Source organism: Nyctibius grandis, chromosome 5 (assembly GCF_013368605.1).
Source record: "Nyctibius grandis isolate bNycGra1 chromosome 5, bNycGra1.pri, whole genome shotgun sequence".
In the NCBI taxonomy this organism is placed as follows: domain Eukaryota; kingdom Metazoa; phylum Chordata; class Aves; order Nyctibiiformes; family Nyctibiidae; genus Nyctibius; species Nyctibius grandis.
Window position 1 is genome coordinate 6,795,463 of NC_090662.1, and position 19,141 is coordinate 6,814,603.

Sequence of the window (19,141 nt, forward strand, 5' to 3'; positions counted from 1 at the left end):
CTGTCTTTGTACCATAGGGACACCAGCAAGGGGAAGTTCAGGCTGCCCAAAACCAGACTACAGCGTACAAGGGAGCTCTGAAAACAGTTCGAGTTTTATCTCACCGAAGGAGGAGGTGGTGGAAGACTTAAACGAGGCTCAAAAGTTTATTATGCCTTATTATACCCTTTACTATGCTTCCATGAGTGTGTGATGTCACACATAGAGACCATCATATTACTGCTTCTTTTTAACATACAAGGGTTGATCTTAACTTTTTTTTTTTTTTTTGAGAACTGGTGGCAGAGAGAAACAAGGCGCATATGCCTGTTGTATAAATAGCAAAGTGGAAGTATCTGTCATTTGGGGTAGTTCTGCTTCCTTCCCCCCCCCCCCAAGAATTTTAATTTGGGAATTTCCAGAACTCCCAAGGAATCGGTGGAGCTCAAGGAGAGAGTACAGTCATTCACAGGATGAATGGAAAACATTTAGAGGGGAAAAAAAACAATGCAAAAGAGAAATATTTAAATGCAGGTAAATCAATGTCAAAAAGTGTTACAGAAACACAATAGAAGCCAATCATCTAGATTTTCCTAAATAAACATACACTACCAGCAGTTACACAACTTTTCAGATCACCATAGTGATCTGGAAGATGCTTTACTATTTATTTTTTAAGTAGCAACAAAAAGAAGAAATTGATTTAATGGAATTATATAGACACCTTTTCCCCTTTCAAACATCCAAAGGGTTACATCTGTCTTTGCATTATTAGGCTTTTTATTATTCACCATAATAGCAGTCTTGCTATAAATCAGACTGCTTTCAGTCACAGTTCAGTTTACAAGTCTATCAAGTCTAATAGCGTTAAAAAAAAAATAAAGGGGGGAGAAAGATGATTCTGTATTCAAAAGATTGTAAACTGTTTGTAACGTGTGTGTTTGTCTATATGAGGGTGAGGGGTAAGGGGAGGAGGGAAGGGCGGGAGAGGAGTTGCATTAGAAAGTCCCTCCTTTAAAAGTGTCAAACTCCCACCTGCACAGAATAGGGAAAAGGAGACCCCCAACAACCTTCAGAAAATAATATGAAAGCAAACCTCAGAGGCAGAAGAAAATACCCAAAAGGAGAAGACTGCAGCTTGCAGTAATCTGTAAGTGATTGCTGGCAAAGACTGGAGGCTTCAAGCTTGAGCTGTGTTTGTTCCAAAAGAAAGCCAAGAAGGACGGTGTTAATAAAGAGAGATTTAACTGAGGGCTGTGCTTGGAATAAAGTGGGCTACAAAAAGGTCAAATTTGATCAGTTGGAGCAGATTACAAGGGCTTTAAAAGGTAGTGCTGAAGAAATGAAACTGGGACTGTGAAGCAATATAGCACGAGATTGATTTTGGGGGTGGAGAGAAGCTGGGACAAGTGCTTATCAGCTTGAGAAGGAGGAAGAGCTGTGCTGGGTTTGTTGTCATTCCCACACTGAGTAGAGTACTTGCTGCTTTTGTGCTTAGGCTTCCCTGCCGTGGTTTTGGTCTTTTTTTTTTAAAATATATATATATTTTATTGTTATTATTACTACAATGGTGTCTATAATCTCTGACTTGGATCCTCTGAAAAGCTGGAAAGTTTTAAGGTAGGCCTATATTTTCTTCTGTTTGGTACAGGCATTTTTGGTGTAGCCCTAAATTAACCGGAGCTTGAGTTACAATCGAAATGTGAGCCCTGGGCTTCAGTAAGAGAGGAGTTTCTGGTAATTAGAGCCCTTTTAAGATACCGCAAAGCTTTAAGCAGATGTTTAGAGAGACCCGAGGGAGATTTTTTAAATATGCTTCTTAGTGTTACAGTGCAGTGAGGATTTTTTTTTTCCTTTTCTTTAAGGAGCGATTGCTCCGTAAATTCAAGTTAATAGTAAAGGCTCACACCAGTTGAAACTGCAGGATTAACTCTGTGCTTTCCTCGCTGTGTTCTGCAGGGGAATGGGTGGGAAACTTCAGCGGGGCAAAAAACCAGCGTGAAAGTTGATCAAGAAGGAGAAAATAGTCTTGGGGGAAGGAAGGGGGACAAATGTGCTTGTTTCGTTTTGTAGTTGAAGCTTCCAGTTTGTTGTTCCTCTAAGGCATGTGTTTGATACTTAGAAGTTGCTACTGATTTTTATCTTCAGCACTGCGATTTGTTTTCTTTGAATGGTGAAAAATGGTAACTTGAACTGCTAAAAAGAAGGATAAGAGGGAAAAAAAATCACTGTTAATGCCTGCTGAAGATATTAAAGCTTCACAGTGTTAAATGTCCATGTTTAATGCTGCTATAAGTGCCTGGTTTTGCCTGTTGAGAATCCAGACATGTAAAAAGTTTGCAGATGGTTTGCAGAAACTTCAGTAAAACATTGGAACCATCTGGGAATGTGGATGGTGAAATCAGACAATTAGTTAAATGTAAAGTTTATTTCCCTCAGCTCTTAAGCAAAACATTAACCTGCATCTAATACTGTATTTTTATTATTTTTTAAGGGAGTAAATTACAGGGATTTTAAGGGGGTGTGTGAATTGTGACATTATTATATACATAATAATAATATTATTTTAAAGTATACTTGAGCTTCTTGCTACGATCTTTAAAAGAACTTAATGTGTCCCGAGCTGAAAGAGGAAAACCAACCCTTCAAAAGTCAAACTATAAAGTCTACATACATGACTAGGGTTTTTTTTCCTTATATTCGCAGAGCATTGACCTTTCTTTTTTCAGAAGTTTAAATTGCTCTGACCATCTTTTGAGCCTATGTGTAAGAATTTGGACTAAGATCTTTTATCCTTGTCTGTGGTATGAGACTCGGTACAGCGGTCTTATTGCAAGTTTTTTTTGTGGTTTGTTTTTTTTTCTAAAGTTATTTAGGACTGTCAGCACAGAATGATGAGTTTCTATTTGACTTTGAAAACTTCAGTGTGGATGTTAGCTCACAGGTGGTGTCGTGCAGGATGGTGAAGTGCAGGGCTGTGTTTGGCATCTGGGGCCGGTGGTCACCCTATGGACCAGAGCTGGGGTGACTTCTGTGAGTCATCACCAATGAATGCCGAGAAAGTGCTTTTGCAGAGCTCCATGCCTGTGTGTGCTCCAAAAAAGCTATCCTAGGAATTATCTTAAAAGTTTATCTAGCTCTACTTCTGATTCCTCTGCTAGTCAAGTCAGGTGACACCTGGGTTTTGCTGAGTTGAGGGATGACACAGAGGACTTGAAAGTCAAAAAGATTTAAGGAGGAGAGACTGTTGCCCTCTCAAATAATCCTGTTTTCTTATAAAAATGATGTGTTTACATGACTGTAGAAGAAATACCTCCCTGACATTTTTTTTCCCTACAGCATGACTGAAGTTTCCCAACTTTGTGTGTGAATCTGGAGATTAGAGCTGTATGGACACAGAGTAGGTCAAAGACGTGATTAAGTCAATTTTACCAGACATTTCTTTGTGTAGTTACTGTGTATGATTACAGCAGCAACTCTGTACAGACGTGACATTGGGCAGATCAACTGCAGGATGCAGAGCGTTAAGAGGTGGGAAAAGGCGGTATGTAATGTGAGTGAAATGATCACTGATAGTCCAAAACCAAAAAAGAGGTAGAAGTCAACATGCAGCTCATATGGCTTGCAACTTGTAAAATTGTAATGCCACTTCTAACTTTTCTTATAAATTTTAGTTCCTCTTCTGCGGGCCAATTTCCAGCCTGTTTGATGCTTCTGAATTTACCGTTTTTAGTGTCTCCTCTCTGTCTATCAAGGGAGCCTGTAGCTAATATTTATAAAAAATAAAGGAGTGTTTCTGTGTTTCTCTTAGGTGGCACAAAGCAATTCTTTAAGATCCAGATAAAATGCAGTAGCAAATGCTGCGATCAGCTTGAGAGTCGTGTCCTATGGTGGCAAATTCTCAATTAAGGTTTCCTTGGGCACCCCCTATAATTTGTTCTGTGACTCACTCACAGTTTGAGACCTCCTTAGCTGGGAAAAGACTGAAGGATGCAGATCGGGGGGGGGGGAGGATAATTGCGTTGGGGCTTGATAATTCCCAGCGGCTCAAAGCAGCTATGGGCTGCCTTGGTGCTGGCTACCCCCATCTCAGCTGAGCTCTGGTTCCTCTGCCTTCCTCCCCAAATTCCCTGGAAGCACATTCGCTGCCCTCTGAATAAAGATAATAATAAAGGAAAAGGTAAAATATAACAACAGATGAGGCTGTGGCTGGTGGTGGAAGCTAATGGATGGGAGAGGTGGTGCTGGAGGATGGCAGGGGATTTTGCTGGAGTTCACCCAGCAGGCCTGGGAGAGCTAGCAGAGGTATTAAAATAAATACATGGCAATATGATGTGTGCATATAATATTACATCCCTCTTGCGTTGTGTCTGCCTGGGGTAGGACAGTGAGAGCTGCAATACTCAGCACCCACTGGCTTCACGTTGCAAGCGAGGAGGAACTCAGGGGCTCTAAACACGGTTCAATGTGCAGAACAAAACCCACTTCAGAAACTATTTTCTTTCACTGGATTTCTTGATAGTGATCTGAATATTAAAGTTATTGGAAAGTAAACCTGTGAGAGCTCCCGGATTTATTTTTTTTACCCTCCTGTTGTCTCTTTTCAGATAAGCTACCAGCAAAACATCTATGCTTTGACATTAACACACTGCTGCCTGACCTTCCCTTATAGATGCCTTCTCACTTTTCATAGTGAGACCAGAATAAGTGCCATCTCTGTTGTAGTGCTTGGAGCCAGGAGAGATTGGCAAAACTTCAGGCCTTTTTAAAATCCTTCAGAGCTTTACCAGCAAATGGTGGGTGCTCACCCAGCCCTCCTCTGATGTAGAAATCCCATTTACCTGTCTCCAGAATTATACAGGAGTTGGGATCTAGCCCCGCTAGTGCATGAGACTGAGATCAACTGCTGTGACTCCAGAGATGTCTCTAATCCCTGTTCAAAACTTTCCCTGTACAAAAATGTGGTTTAGTTCCTCATACGTGACAGGAACAGCTTTGGTTGCTGTTTGGTTGCTGTTTCTGAAGCCAGAGCCGGTGCTCTGGGCCCCTACAACAGCAAAAGCAAAGCAGTAGCCTGGCAAGGAGAGGCACAAAAAGGAGAAAAAAAAAATCCCTCGAGGGCACATCTCCTCTGTTGCTTTTCTCCCTTAATTTGCCTCCAACAAGGCTAAAAGCAGCACTATAAATCACATGAGTTACCTATACAGGGAAGACCTTCTACCCCTTTGCATTCCTGTCTGAAGTATGTGACCTTTCTATGCCTTATTGCTAGGAAAAATAAGTTGTTTTTAACTTGACTTCGCAACCTCAAGGTGAAATCCGAGCAAAGAATAGGAGTTTTCACTCAGGTGAGCAGTCAATTTACAGTCTGTGAAGCAGCGAATCTTTCTGTACCACTCTGCATACAGATGACCTGAATTTCAAAAGTCTTACTGAACTGGCCCATACAACTTGGCTAGTGGAGTTGGGAACATCTTGTTTGGAACACGTCATGTGTCAGCCGGTTGTACCAATTCAAATATTCTCTCCAAAATGCCTTTCCCACCATGCACACCATCCAAACAGCCTGTAAATGGTTTGGCTTTTCAGGAAAGAAGTGTTTTTCATGCTTGGCAAGTTAGTCCAGGAGGAGCACTTTCAGCCTTGTTGGTGTTTGTGTTATGAGCTATTTTGGGCATATAGTCCTATCACCACACCCTGCTCCTGTGACTGCCTGTGAATTAAGATGAGTTAAATAGCTTCAAGGTGTTTAAATTGGGGAAGGGAGGAGGAAAGTACACACAACGGCTCAAATCTGGTTGTTGGTACATAACAATAAACCGAGATGACTGTAGTGATGTGTCTTGCTCCTGCTTTGGCTTTTGCCTTTCCCTCTTAGAAAAGCTTAAGATAAGGCATCCTGTATTGTATTCAGTATCTGAACAGACCAGTTAAGTGCATGGACCCCCAACACAGAACTACTGTTCAGAAAAGGGGTTAAAAAAAATATTATTTCACATTTGCTTTACTCTGAGGACCTGAAAAATGTTGTCTCCACCCACGACTAGAAAACAAAAGAAAACAAGCCCTGAAGGTTTGGCCCAGGGACATAATGCTGGACTCCATGTCACCATGAAATACAGTTAATGGAATTTCAGATGTCAGTGGAGAATACAAATTCCTTCATAACTGCCACAATGTGCTTGCTTTAAAAAAAATAAATACGTGTGAAAAGAGGGTGTGTGTATCTTGTAATAACTAAAAACACATTTGAGAAATGTTTTTTCAGTTAACCCCTCCAAAAATACAGATCATGTCAGAGGTGGCACTGAAAGGGATGTTAGTGAGGGTGACATAAGTCCCAAGTTGTGACAGACACAGATGGGAATCACCGGGAGATGATGGTTGTTACTAAGCTCTGATATGTAAAATATGAGCAGCAAAGCATAGTCTGGATTCCTCCACTTTCAGTTTGAATGTGTAACTCTACAATCACTCAAGTGAGTAATATTGGGATGAAAAATTAGGGCCAACTATATTACACAGAATCACAGAATGTTAGGGATTGGAAGGGACCTCAAAAGATCATCTAGTCCAATCCCCCTGCCGGAGCAGGATCCCCTAGATCATATCACACAGGAACGCGTCCAGGCGGGTTTTGAATGTCTCCAGAGAAGGAGACTCCACAACCTCTCTGGGCAGCCTGTTCCAGTGTTCAGTCACCCTCACCATAAAGAAGTTTTTCCTCATATTTATGTGGAACCTCCTGTGTTCCAGCTTGCACCCATTGCCCCTTGTCCTGTCAAGGGATGTCACTGAGAAGAGCCTGACTCCATCCTCATGACACTTGCCCTTTACATATTTATAAACATTAATGAGGTCACCCCTCAGTCTCCTCTTCTCTAAGCTAAAGAGACCCAGCTCCCTCAGCCTCTCCTCATAAGGGAGATGTTCCACTCCCTTAATCATCTTCGTGGCTCTGCGCTGGACTCTCTCTAGCAGTTCCCTGTCCTTCTTGAACTGAGGGGCCCAGAACTGGACACGATACTCCAGATGCGGCCTCACCAGGGCAGAGTAGAGGGGGAGGAGAACCTCTCTTGACCTGCTAACCACACCCCTTCTAATACAGCCCAGGATGCCATTGGCCTTCTTGGCCACAAGGGCACACTGCTGGCTCATGGTCATCCTGTTGTCCACTAGGACCCCCAAGTACCTTTCCCCTACGTTGGTCTCCAACAGGTCTGCCCCCAACTTGTACTGGTACATGGGGTTGTTCTTGCCCAGATGCAGGACTCTACACTTGCCCTTGTTATATTTCATTAAATTTCTCCCCGCCCAACTCTCCAGCCTGTCCAGGTCTCTCTGAATGGCTGCGCAGCCTTCCGTTGTGTCAGCCACTCCTCCCAGTTTTGTGTCATCAGTGAACTTGCTGACAGTGCACTCTATTCCCTCATCCAAGTCATTAATGAATATATTGAATAGTACTGGTCCCAGTACCGACCCTTGAGGGACTCCGCTAGACACAGACCTCCAACTGGACTCTGTTCCATTGACCACCACTCTCTGGCTTCTTTCCTTAAGCCAGTTCACAATCCACCTCACTACCCGATCATCCAGACCACACTTCCTCAGTTTAGCTGCGAGGATGCTGTGGGAGACCGTGTCAAACGCTTTACTGAAATCGAGATAGACCACATCCACAGCTTTACCATCATCTATCCACCGGGTTATGTCCTCATAAAAGGCTATCAAGTTGGTTGAGCATGACTTCCCCTTGGTGAAGCCATGCTGAGTGCCCCTAATGATCCCCCTATCCTTGATGTGCCTAGAGACAGCACCAAGAACAAGTTGCTCCATCACCTTTCCGGGGATGGAGGTGAGGCTGACCGGTCTATAGTTACCCGGGTCCTCCTTCTTGCCCTTTTTGAAGACTGGAGTGACATTCGCTTTCCTCCAGTCCTCAGGCACCTCTCCCGTTGCCCACGACTTAGTAAAGATGATGGAGAGTGGCCTAGCAATGACTTAAGTCATTTAATAACTTTAAGTTATTAAAGTGTGAGCTTTCAATCACTTTTTCATCTTTTGTGTCTGTGCTTCCTCTGCACTTTGTAGAGGACAATACTGGCAGGTTTTCTTGGTTGGGCATTTTTCTTAAAAAGGCAGGATATATAGGGTGATTGAAAAAGTAAAGATAACAGAAAATAGCAGATTAGGATGTAACACACTCCTGCATCTATTGTTGATGGTGGAGAAAGTCATCTAGTCCTTCTCTAAGCCTGTGCAGATTTATTCTTGTGTCTTTATTTTCCCCTGATTAAAATTCAATATCGGTCTTTTCAATAAGAGGTTATTCTCCTCTGTTTTACTAAAAACAATCCACTTTTCATATCAAGCCTGTATACAAGCTTATTACATCTTGTTCATTTGGACATGAGTTGTTATATCTTCCAGGTGCTTTATGGGGGATTTAACCATCCAATTCAAATGAATGCTCTCTCACAAAGAGGTTTACTTACTATTGCTGCTATGTTCCTTTGCCTAATTGTTTAAAATGCCCTAACCCCTAAAACATAATATAAAATTACTGCACCAGCAACACAGATGCCTAGCAAGAGTCTGTGACGGTAAGCGTGTAGTAACACTCTCCCAGCCACCAGTGAATTGCAGTTCAGGGAGTTTCTATGCCAGCAGTGATGTCTTTTTCTTGATGAATACTTCCTCCATGAATTTATCTGACTAGTTTTGCAGTTTTAACTTTGATCCCACAGCCCCTTGCAGCAAAGAAGTTCTGTGGTTTGATACGCTGGTTGCATCTATGCTAACAAAGCAATGCACTGAAAGGGCTCTTTTTACGTGTAAATTTTTCTTGCATCCATGTTTTGGGACATGCGGTAGCTTTTTGGAGCAGTTTCGCTGCTAGGGCCTTGAGACATTGAGTTCAGGTTCCTTTCTTTTGAGGGGAGGGGGAGTCTGTGTTGTTTCTGCATCTGTTATACCCCAAAATTTCATTCCTGACTGGTGATTAGGGACATCCAGTTACACGGATGCGCATGTTGCAGGAGGCAGGTAAAAACAGGATCGACCTTTCCTACATGCATTACTTAATCATACTGAATTTCATCTACCGTTTCATCATCTTCACCTCTAAAATCAATGAGAGTCCTAATGTACTTCTGAAGATCTCTGCAGCTCTTTCATAACTAACCCATTGCAAATGTTAAGCTTTGTCTAGTTCTGCACTCAGTGGAACTGAAACAAGGACAAAATTTGCCTGTAGAAAGGAAAGGTAACAGGGCAGTGGCAGCGTTACAATGTGCCTTGAGAAATAAGGTTATAATTTCAAGATTTTCCCAGGCTTTCTGTGTCAGTTTGGATGAGTTACTTAATCTCTGTGTGCCTCAGTTCACACCTGTAAAGTGGAGTCGTTAGTACCTGTCTTATCTACTTTGGCTATAAACTTTTCATGGCTATAGAGATGTACGGCTCTGTCCGTATAGAGCCCACAGCAGTGAGGGCTCAGCCTTGGGCTGGTCTTTTCACCGCCTGCCCTCATAAAAATAACTTGCTTAAATGAAACCAGAATTTAACTCTTTTAAGAAGAAGTCATTCCTTGCTTATTTACTAAAACCCTTTCTTCAGTATTTCTGCCTTTGCAAGTCAGTTCCACAGATGAGTCATTCAAATTCCTCGCACGCACCAGCCTTTTTCCAAGAAGTTTTTAGGCTGAAGCTGGTTGAAGCCTGGAACCCAGAGTTGAACACTCTCACTGAGCTTTGCCTAATGGTAAATTACTTAGCTTGAGGTTCTGAGTTTCTTGTGTTTCCCTTTTGGGTTTTTTTTTTTTGTCTGCGTGCGATGCTTCTGTTCAGTAACCCTTTATAAATGTTTTTAAGCTTAGTTACTGTTCTGCTTTATTAAACCCCTCTCCAAGCTTAGTCTCCCCTTTGGTATGCAGTTCCTTTTCTGCATAGGTGCTCTTTTCATGTCTCAAATGTGATTAATTCTTTTCATAGGCTCGTTTCTTGCTCTCCTTCATTTTTCTAATCCCCTCCCCAGTTGACATGCTACTTTACACACCTGTGTTTCATCACCTGCATTCAGAGATATCTGTGCCACATGGGATTTCCCAGCCGTTGGTAGCTTACCCCGCTGTCCCCATGGAGGGGTGTCATCAGAGCAATGAAACTCTTCTAGTAGTTATTCCAGCAGTCATTATTACAGCATTGCCTATATAACAGGCTTTGTTTTGTTCAAGAGAGATTGTTTAAGGATTTCCTGCACCCCTGTGAATCTCAAGGTGTTACATCAAGTATGGAGCAAAGGAAGGTGAAACCAGGGAGATTTTTCAGTCTCTCTTGCTGGGCCTTTACATCAAAATCCAGAGGATTTTCCTCTGCTTGGCCTGAGCAGAAGCTAAATTTCTTATCTGTAAAGAAAATGCTCTAACTGTTCCCGATGGGTGTTGTCTGGTGGGTATCAGTGTCTCCCAAGGAAGCTGTCCAGACTTCAGCTCTAATACTCCTGAAGAATGCTCTGTGGCACTAAAAAAATTCTTGGCGTAACCTAAATGTTACCATACAACCTCTTTTATATGAACATCTGAACATACTTATTATACTCTAATTTTCCTTCATAATAATAACCAACCAAACTCATCTGAGTTGTATTTCTATATAACTTCCTCAGATGTTTTTTCCTTGATTGTGTGTGTTTCACCACAAGTGGAAGAGGTTCCTCAGTTTTTTATTCCTCATCTGGGAAAGTCTGTGCCTCCCTTGCATACAGAGTTCATTCTGATAATTCATTATAGCATTCTATTCTTTAATTGGTCCCAAGCTGATATTAATGGACCACTTTGTTTACTGGAATCCTGTTGATCTGCAGATACTAGCTTTTTGTTGTTGTTTGTTTAAAAAATGAAGATTTTCTAAAGGTAGAAATATTGGGAGGCTCCAGTGACTATAACAATAATTGTACTCTCTCTCTCTTTTGTTGAATGTGTGGATTTCAGATTATTGGAAAAATCTGTCGTGTCAGTTGTGTTGGATTTTTCTCTTTTCATTTTCAGATGTCAAGTTAAACTGTCTGTAGCCAGTTATCTTCAAGAAATGCTTTATATAGATAACTTGTATCCGACAAAAACTTAATTTACTTGCTTAGGTAACTTTGCAAGAGTCTTCAGTAGTGGAAGATTGATTCTTCGCTTAACGTACATGAAGTGCAGACTACATTTATGTATTGAATTAATTGATCAGTGGAGCCAGAACATTGTTGGGGTTGGAAATCTCGGTATGACTTTTGAGTGGTTTGATCAAATATATTCCACCCAAGAATCTGTAAGATACCATGGAAAGCTTTAAAGTAAAAGGGAGGAGAGGATAATTTTTTCTTTAGTTTTAAGTCTCTAGTTTTAAATAGGGTTCTTGGTTTCCAGGTCCCAAAGAAAACAGTGATGTATTATAGAAAGGACTTCAAGTGAGTCTTTGAAGTTGTGGGCATTCCAGTTCTGAAAAATATGCAGACTTAATAATCTGTCTCCACAAAGAATAGGTTATAAATTTACAGGTGAGTTAATCTACATGTGTCACCCCAGCACTACTCCTGCCATTGCACTCATCTTGAACCAGGAAGCACTGTCACATTTCAAGCTGAGACTACCAAATCCTGCAAATAGTAACTAAATTCACCTTCAGGCATTTGTAGGATGAATTTCACTTCTCAGTCTCTTAGGCTGTAATTAGTCTTTGCTTTAAGCAAGCAAGGGGTTACTGCATACTAATCAGAGGTGGTTTCTAGTCCCTGGGAGGTTTGCATGGCTTTCCATGCCACTTCCTTCAAGAAGTACTGGGACCGTGATCCATGTTATGAATTTGAGCCTTAATTTTTACATGCCCTGTCAGTACAGCTGTTGGGCATGTTTGCTAACTTGGCATTTCAGCTGGACAACCTTTCTGCTCTAGTGTGGTCTTAAGGAAGTATTTCAGTCCTGCCAGTAGCTGGCACTGCTGAGGCTGGTGAGTGTCCCTGTAGCCCTTGGACTTCTCCCTTGTTGGAAAAACTGACCTTGCCAAGAGTTGCAAAATGTTGTTGACTGGGGTCATGTTTCAGCTGGGCATGCCAAAATAAAGGATTAATGTAGCCTGGGAAGAATTACGGGCTTGGAAGGGGGAGATAGGTATTAAAGGTCTCAAATGGGGTGATCGGGAGAAAAGTATTTAAATTCTGATGTAAACTTTCATTGACTCCAGGAGGAATTAATTGGCAGGGTCTTTTATGTGAGTTTCGGGGTTAAATTTCCAGCTGACACAAGCTGCCAAAGCTCCATTGAGCCAGATTACTGACTTAGAGTAAGTGAGAGTTGGGCCCCATGTGTTTTGCAGAAGACTTGACATCTTTCTTTTTATACATAAAGTTTCTGGGTCTAATAGGTGAAAAAATGTCTTGGTCAGAGCACTTACTGTATGAATTACTTCCAGCCTGTTGATGCCCAGTTTTACTCTGTCTGAAAGCAGGACTCTAAAAAGCACTTGGGAATAAGGTTACATTAAGTTTTAATTTTCTAGTTATTTTTTTTCTCTGTTTAAAAGAAACAGATGACCTAGCTCTTTGCTCCTTAGTCAGCATTCAAGTAGACTAATAAATTTAGCATAATATATTAGCAAATCTAAACCTATGACATCCTAGGTTGCAGACAAGCTGTGTAAACTAACTATAAATTGCATACCAACTTTAAATCATTGGAAAGTGGTGATAGGAGACACCAACCTTGCTATATTGTCGAGTTACTTTTTTTTTTTGGCTACCCATTTGAGCTGAAAGTTTTGCAAAGGGATTTTTTTTTTAATTCCTGCCAAAGCACTTTGTATTTTTAACTCAGAACTACGTGGTTCCCACGTACAGCTCTGGGACTGCTCTTAGACTGATTTCAGATCTCCCTGCTATTTGCTGAGAGTTGCAGCTATATCTGTGGGCAGTAAGTTGCTCTGTTTGCCGTGACATTCATTAAAATCTGTGGTTAATGACAGCTTACATCGTGCACGCACGCTTGCAAATGCAATTGCAGAGTCTTGTTACATGATGCCTCAAACCTGGCTAGATCGCTATTTTGTGTGGACTTTGAGGTCTTTTGTTACATCTTTACTCTCATTCTTCTCATAAGAAGAATTTAAAAGCAGTCTCAGTTCTCCACCCCCACACCCCAGAGAAAAATCAAGTTACTGTCTTATTAAGGTGTCATAGAATCATAGAGTCGTTTTGGTTGGAAAGGACCTTTAAGATCATCAAGTCCAAACGTTAACCTAGTACTGCCAAGTCCACCACTAAACCATGTCCCTAAGCACCACATCTACTCGTCTTTTAAATCCCTCCAGGGATGGTGACTCCACCACTTCCCTGGGCAGCCTGTTCCAATGCTTGATAACCCTTTCAGTGAAGAAATTTTTCCTGATATCCAATCTAAACCTTCCCTGGCTCAACTTGAGGCTGTTTCCTCTCATCCTATCGCTTGTTACTTGGGAGAAGAGACCAACACCCACCTCACTACAATTTCCTTTCAGGTAGTTGTAGAGAGCAATAAGGTCTCCCCTGAGCCTGCTTTTCTCCAGGCTAAACAACCTCAGTTCCCTTAGCTGCTCCTCATAACACTTGTGCTCCAGACCCCTCACCAGCTTTGCTGCCATTCTTTGGACTCGCTCCAGCAGCTCGATGTCTTTCTTGTAGTGAGGGGCCCAAAACTGAACACAGTATTCAAGGTGCAGCTTCACCAGTGCTGAGTACAGGGTGACAATCACTTCCCTAGTCCTGCTGGCCACACTATTTCTGATACAAGCCAGGATGCTGTTGGCCTTCTTGGCCACCTGGGCACACTGCTGGCTCATATTCAGCTGGCTGTTGACCAACACCCCCAGGTCCTTTTCCACCAGGCAGCTTTCCAGCCACTCTTCCTCAAGCCTGTAGCAGTGCATGGAGTTGTTGTGACCCAAGTGCAGGACCCGACACTTGGCCTTGTTGAACCTCATACAACTGGCCTTGGCCCATCGGTCCAGCCTGTCCAGATCCCTCTGCAGAGCCTTCCTACCCTCAAGCAGATCAACACTCCCACCCAACTTGGTGTCATCTGTGAACTTACTGAGGGTGCACTCGATCCCCTCGTTCAGATCATTGATAAAGATATTAAAGAGAACTGGCCTCAACACTGAGCCCTGGGGAACACCACTTGTGACCAGCTGCCAACTGGGTTTAACTCTATTCACCACAACTCTTTGGGCCTGACCATCCAGCCAGCGAAGCATACACCCATCCAATCCATGAGCAGCCACTTTCTCCAGGAGAATGATGTGGGAGACTGTGTCAAAGGCTTTACTAAAAGTCTAGGTAGACAACATCCACAGCCTTTCCCTCATCCAGTAAGCAGGTCACCTTGTCATAGAAGGAGATCGGGTTAGTCAAGCAGGACTTGCCTTTCATAAAACCATGCTGACTGGGCCTGATCACCTGGTTGTCCTGTATGTGCCGCGTGATGGCACTCAAGATGATCTGCTCCATAACCTTTCCTGGCACCAAGGTCAGAGTGACAGGCCTGTAGTTCCCTGGATCTTCCTTCTGGCCCTAGTTGTAGGTGGGTGTCACATTTGCTAACTTCCAGTCACCTGGGACCTCCCTGGTTAGCCAGGCTTGCTGATAAATGATGGAAAGTGACTTGATGAGCACTCCCACCAGCCCCCTCAGTACCCTTGGGTGGATCCCATCTGGCCCTATAGACTTGTGTGTGTCTAAGTGGTGTAGCAGGTCACTAACCATTTCCCCATGGATTATGGGGGCTTCCCTCTGCTCCCCATCCCTGTCTTCCAGCTCAGGGGGCTGGGTACCTGGAGAACAACTGGTCTTTCTACTAAAGACTGAGGCAAAGAAGGCATTAAGCACCTCAATCTTTTCCTCATCCTTTGTCACTATGTTTTCTCCCACATCCAATAAAGGATGGAGATTCTCCTTAGCTCTCCTTTTGTTGCTAATATATTTATAGGAACATTTTTTTAATTGTCTTTTATGGCAGTAGTCAGCTTAAATTCTAGTTACTGCCATAAAAGACAATAACAAATGTTTCTAGGTCCCCTAATTTAAAAATACCCTCTCTAGCAATATTTTCTATAGTAAACTACAATCTGAATTTTTCTACTGGTATGAGTCTGGGATGCACTTACTGCACTTTACATCCTTTCTTCTCTATCTTATCTGTAGATACTGTACAACCATGCACAGCAGAGTGTCCAACAACAAAAATCGGTAATTATTCTTATGGTGACAAAATAGCACAAAGAGTTTGACCCACTGCCAAGAAAATTCATGTTGTTCACATTGGTGTGGTTGAGTAAAGGCAACAAGAAGAATGAGCTTGGATAAAGCTGCAGGTCCAATTCCAGGAGGCATAACTTTATCCTATTTACATGCAGATAAGAAGTTGCCTTTGCCAGAATTGTTTTTTTCTACAGTTACAGATGTTTACTGAGCAGGCATAGTAGCAGAAAACTTCTAGGAAAAGACTTCAGATAATTTCCAGAAAAAAAATCGTAGTCCCTGTTTAAGAAAAATAAAACACCTTAAAACCAAAACATCCTGTAATGTACAGAAACCTAGCCTGAATGTACTGTGTACCTGTATTAATCTGACTGTACTAATCATTGTTTTGTTTTCCTGTTAAACTCTCTGCAAGTTATTACAGGGTTGATTATACCTCATGTATTGGCAATTCAGGTTATGGATTAAATTTAAGCAGATATTATGAAAATAGAGTCTATAACAGCAGGGGGGGAAAACCAGCTCTGCTGATGAAAATGAGCCATGTATAGAGTAAGCTTGTGACTTGGCCATGAAACAATGTCGGGCTCCAGGTTGCAACATCACAAAACATGACAATTTGGAGGAAAGAATGAGTTCTGCATTTATTTTTCCCCCACCCTCCTCAACTTGTTCTTACAATACACAACAGCAGTCAGACCACACAGGAAGTTTGCACAAATTTACGTGGTGAAAGTGGGATGGAAAAGCAGAACGAGTTCAACAGCAAAGGTTTGGGTGTATTTTTCTTTCTTCAGCAACTGGAAGCTTAGTGTGGCACTACTCAATCGGCTTTGCAGGGAGGAAGCTGTATAATCAGTATGTATGATGGTTTCTTAAGATGTGATGATCTGGAACAGCGCAGTTACCTATATATGGTATCTCTGTATCTTCTAAGTAGTAGCAGCCAATTTTTAATTCCTTCAGGAAGATGATAAAAAATTGTGCTTTAACCGAGGGGTTCCAGCAATAGTTAGCTAATAATTTCAGACCTAGAAGGAATTCCTTATGAGGAGTGTTTAATTGCAGAGGCAAAGAGTTGTGCAGAATAACAAGCACTTCTCAGAAATGGTGATTTAGGCTTTTGTTGTTTGAATTTTGTCATGACACAAAGGAGGGGAAAAAAAGTCTTGTGAGAGATTTGAAACCAATAACCCACATGACAATTAGCTCGCAGGATACTGTTCCAGTAGATACCATGGAGGCCAAATGCTTTGAATTGGAAAAAAAAAAATATTTTTATGGATGGTGAGAACATCTACAATTAAATAGGATTAAAATGGATGGGGAAGAATATAAGTCCTCATGCTTTGGCTAACTACTATCTGATGTCAAGAAGAATCTTTCCTTATTTGGTAACATATCCCTACCGGCTTTTTGTACCTCTTAGGGATGGAAGGTCATATAAAATAAACTCCTGCCCGAACCCATGAGACAATTCCTGTGTTATACAAGAGTGTTAAAATCTTACTAATTGAATTTTCTTTCCTAATACTGAATTCTAACAGCATTTACTTTATTGATGCAATGCACGAGTCAAAAGAGAGAACAAATCTTTCAAGCCTTGTGTTACTAAAGAATATACTTTTATTTAACAGTATTATATATGGTACCTTAACCACTTTCTGGATGGATGAGTTCCACAGGGTAATTTTGCACTGCATTAAAAAAATTATCCATCACCATTTGAACTTCGTGTACTCTCAGATAGGTAAATTGTATACTTTAGCAAGCCAGCATGCATTCTGAAATTGTTATGGGAAAGATTTGCATTAGGAAAATGTAGACGTCTTCCCCCTTCTTCCCCTGATAAAAATCTCCGTACACAATAGCTGTACTGCCACATGTCATGGGGACATTGTGTAAATTACAGTCACAAATTTGTCAGCCTAACCAAACGTCTGAAAGGATAATGTCATATTAGTTATATTTCAGCTGTAAGCCTGGCTTGTTTTAACCTTGATTTGTGTGGCAGCTAGCCATACCAACAGCTTGTGCATGGTTGATTATAAATAACTTTGTTTTAATGTAACAAGATTCTATTTAATTCCTGGGAGCTTGATGCAATGGTGGTCAAAGATAAACTCAGACATATCCTCGAGGTACAGGATTAGATTAGACTGACCAGACAAGACAGGGTCCTGAAGATTTCAAGATCATAAGATCTTTTGTATGTTGCAGTTCAAACTTTCTGAAGTTGGATAGCATACCTGAAAATATATAGGTGGAGAACTGCATTGCATGCATAGCAAGCTTTGATATAATTTGGACCAGTTTTAATTTTCATTTAGCTATACTTTTGTGTGAAAGGACCTGTATGTTCAATCGAGATTATTTTTTTTTTTTTAAAAAAAAGCTTTATTCATTTGGGATTGCAAGTTATTTTTCCTCTACATTATCTTTCCATATTAGGGATGAAAAATTTATTCTGGAAGAGCTGGAACCCTTGAAATCTGTTCTTTTTGTTTGGGGTTTGTGTGTGTGTCTTGGTTGGATCCTCTTGTGCTGAATCAGATACAGATTCAGACTTGGGGAGCGGGGGGCTCTTGCTTTGGGGTTTTTGATATTTCTGGTGGTTTCAGTGTTGTTAGGGATGTTTTCGTGTTGGGGTTTTTTTTCTATTTTTTTCTCTTTATTATTATTTAATTTTGGGGGGGGTGAGTTTTATTTTTTGTTTGTTTTTTTTTTGTTGGTGGTGAGGATTAAATGTGTCCTTGTCTGAAGCGGTGTACCTGAGAGACTCTTTATCTTTACTTGACTGCCTATTTTCAGGAGGCTTAAGACAATTTAGTATTTTTGAGATTACCACCTCCTTGCCAAGCATCTCAGAACCAGGGCAAGAAGTTCAAAAAAGATGGGAGGGATTAAGCTAACATTTCTATGTGACTGTACTTAGATGTCTGCTTCCTAAAGAGGGTGGGAAGGGATTATGATGTTCACTTTATTTTGAAATCAGCAATAGTCAACTTAGGTCTGTAAATGTCAGATTTGAGAGGTTTGGTTACATGAGCATCAAAACCTGAGTTGAGCCCTTGAGTGGTGCTTAAGCTTGTGGTGAACTGAATCAAATTGCAGGAATGATCCTTAATTACCCCAATAAACTCCTGCTACTTTGCAGCATTACATTCTTTCTTTGCAAATAGCTGATTTTGAACATTCCCTCTTTCCCTCCTGTAGAAAAAGTGCAACTCTTGCCTTCAAACAGAATCAAACCTTTACACAAACATGGCTGGTAAGATTGGGAAAAATTTTGGGTTTCCTTTCTCTTCCCCTCCCCTCCTCAAGTCTTCAATTCCTGATTTTTTTTGTTTGAGAGAGCAACAATATAAACCTTGAACTTTAACTTTCTGTGCAGTGTTGTCAGTGGCGGGGGGTGGGAAACAGGAGTAATAACCTAAGGTCCTTCATTATGAGTTTGATATTTGTATCATAGGGCAATATGGTGTTGCCCATCATCCTGGTGTTGGGAAATCTTTAGGAGTGAAGATAATGAATCCAGTGCTGCCAGTTACAAATTTCCTCAGCCCTGGGAAAAATTATTACGTGAATGGGGATTTCTAGTGTAGAAACACACAGGGAAGGGGCACAGATGCTCACATGTACACAAAGACTTTTAAGGTCAATAACCTTTTGTTCAGCCAGAAGGTAAAAATGCACAAATTTGCTAGTGTTTTGGTTTTTTTGTTTTTTTTTAATAAATATAAAATCACATAATGGGATTTTCTTTACCTCTACACTAAGATTATTGCACAATCTTAGGACTTGCTTTCAGAACTACATTTCTTTTGTAGTTGTCAGTCCATGAGTTTCTGAAACAGGAACGGCACAAAGATTTCTGGCGTCACAAGGT

General features: G+C 41.3%; 1 protein-coding gene across 4 annotated transcripts in view; it reads left to right on the plus strand.

Annotated features, from left to right (window-relative positions):
* Positions 1–1,274: 1,274 nt before the first annotated feature.
* CELF2 (CUGBP Elav-like family member 2) overlaps positions 1,275–19,141 on the plus strand; it is a 390,551-nt gene continuing 372,684 nt past the window's right edge. For 3 of the 4 annotated variants that reach the window (XM_068400889.1, XM_068400888.1, XM_068400891.1), the window contains exon 1: positions 1,417–1,599. In XM_068400889.1, coding sequence (XP_068256990.1) covers positions 1,547–1,599 — 53 coding nt within the window. In that variant the 5' untranslated portion in view covers positions 1,417–1,546. Of the gene's footprint in view, positions 1,308–1,416; positions 1,600–19,141 lie in introns of those variants that run through there. The other variant, XM_068400894.1, reaches the window with a different exon arrangement.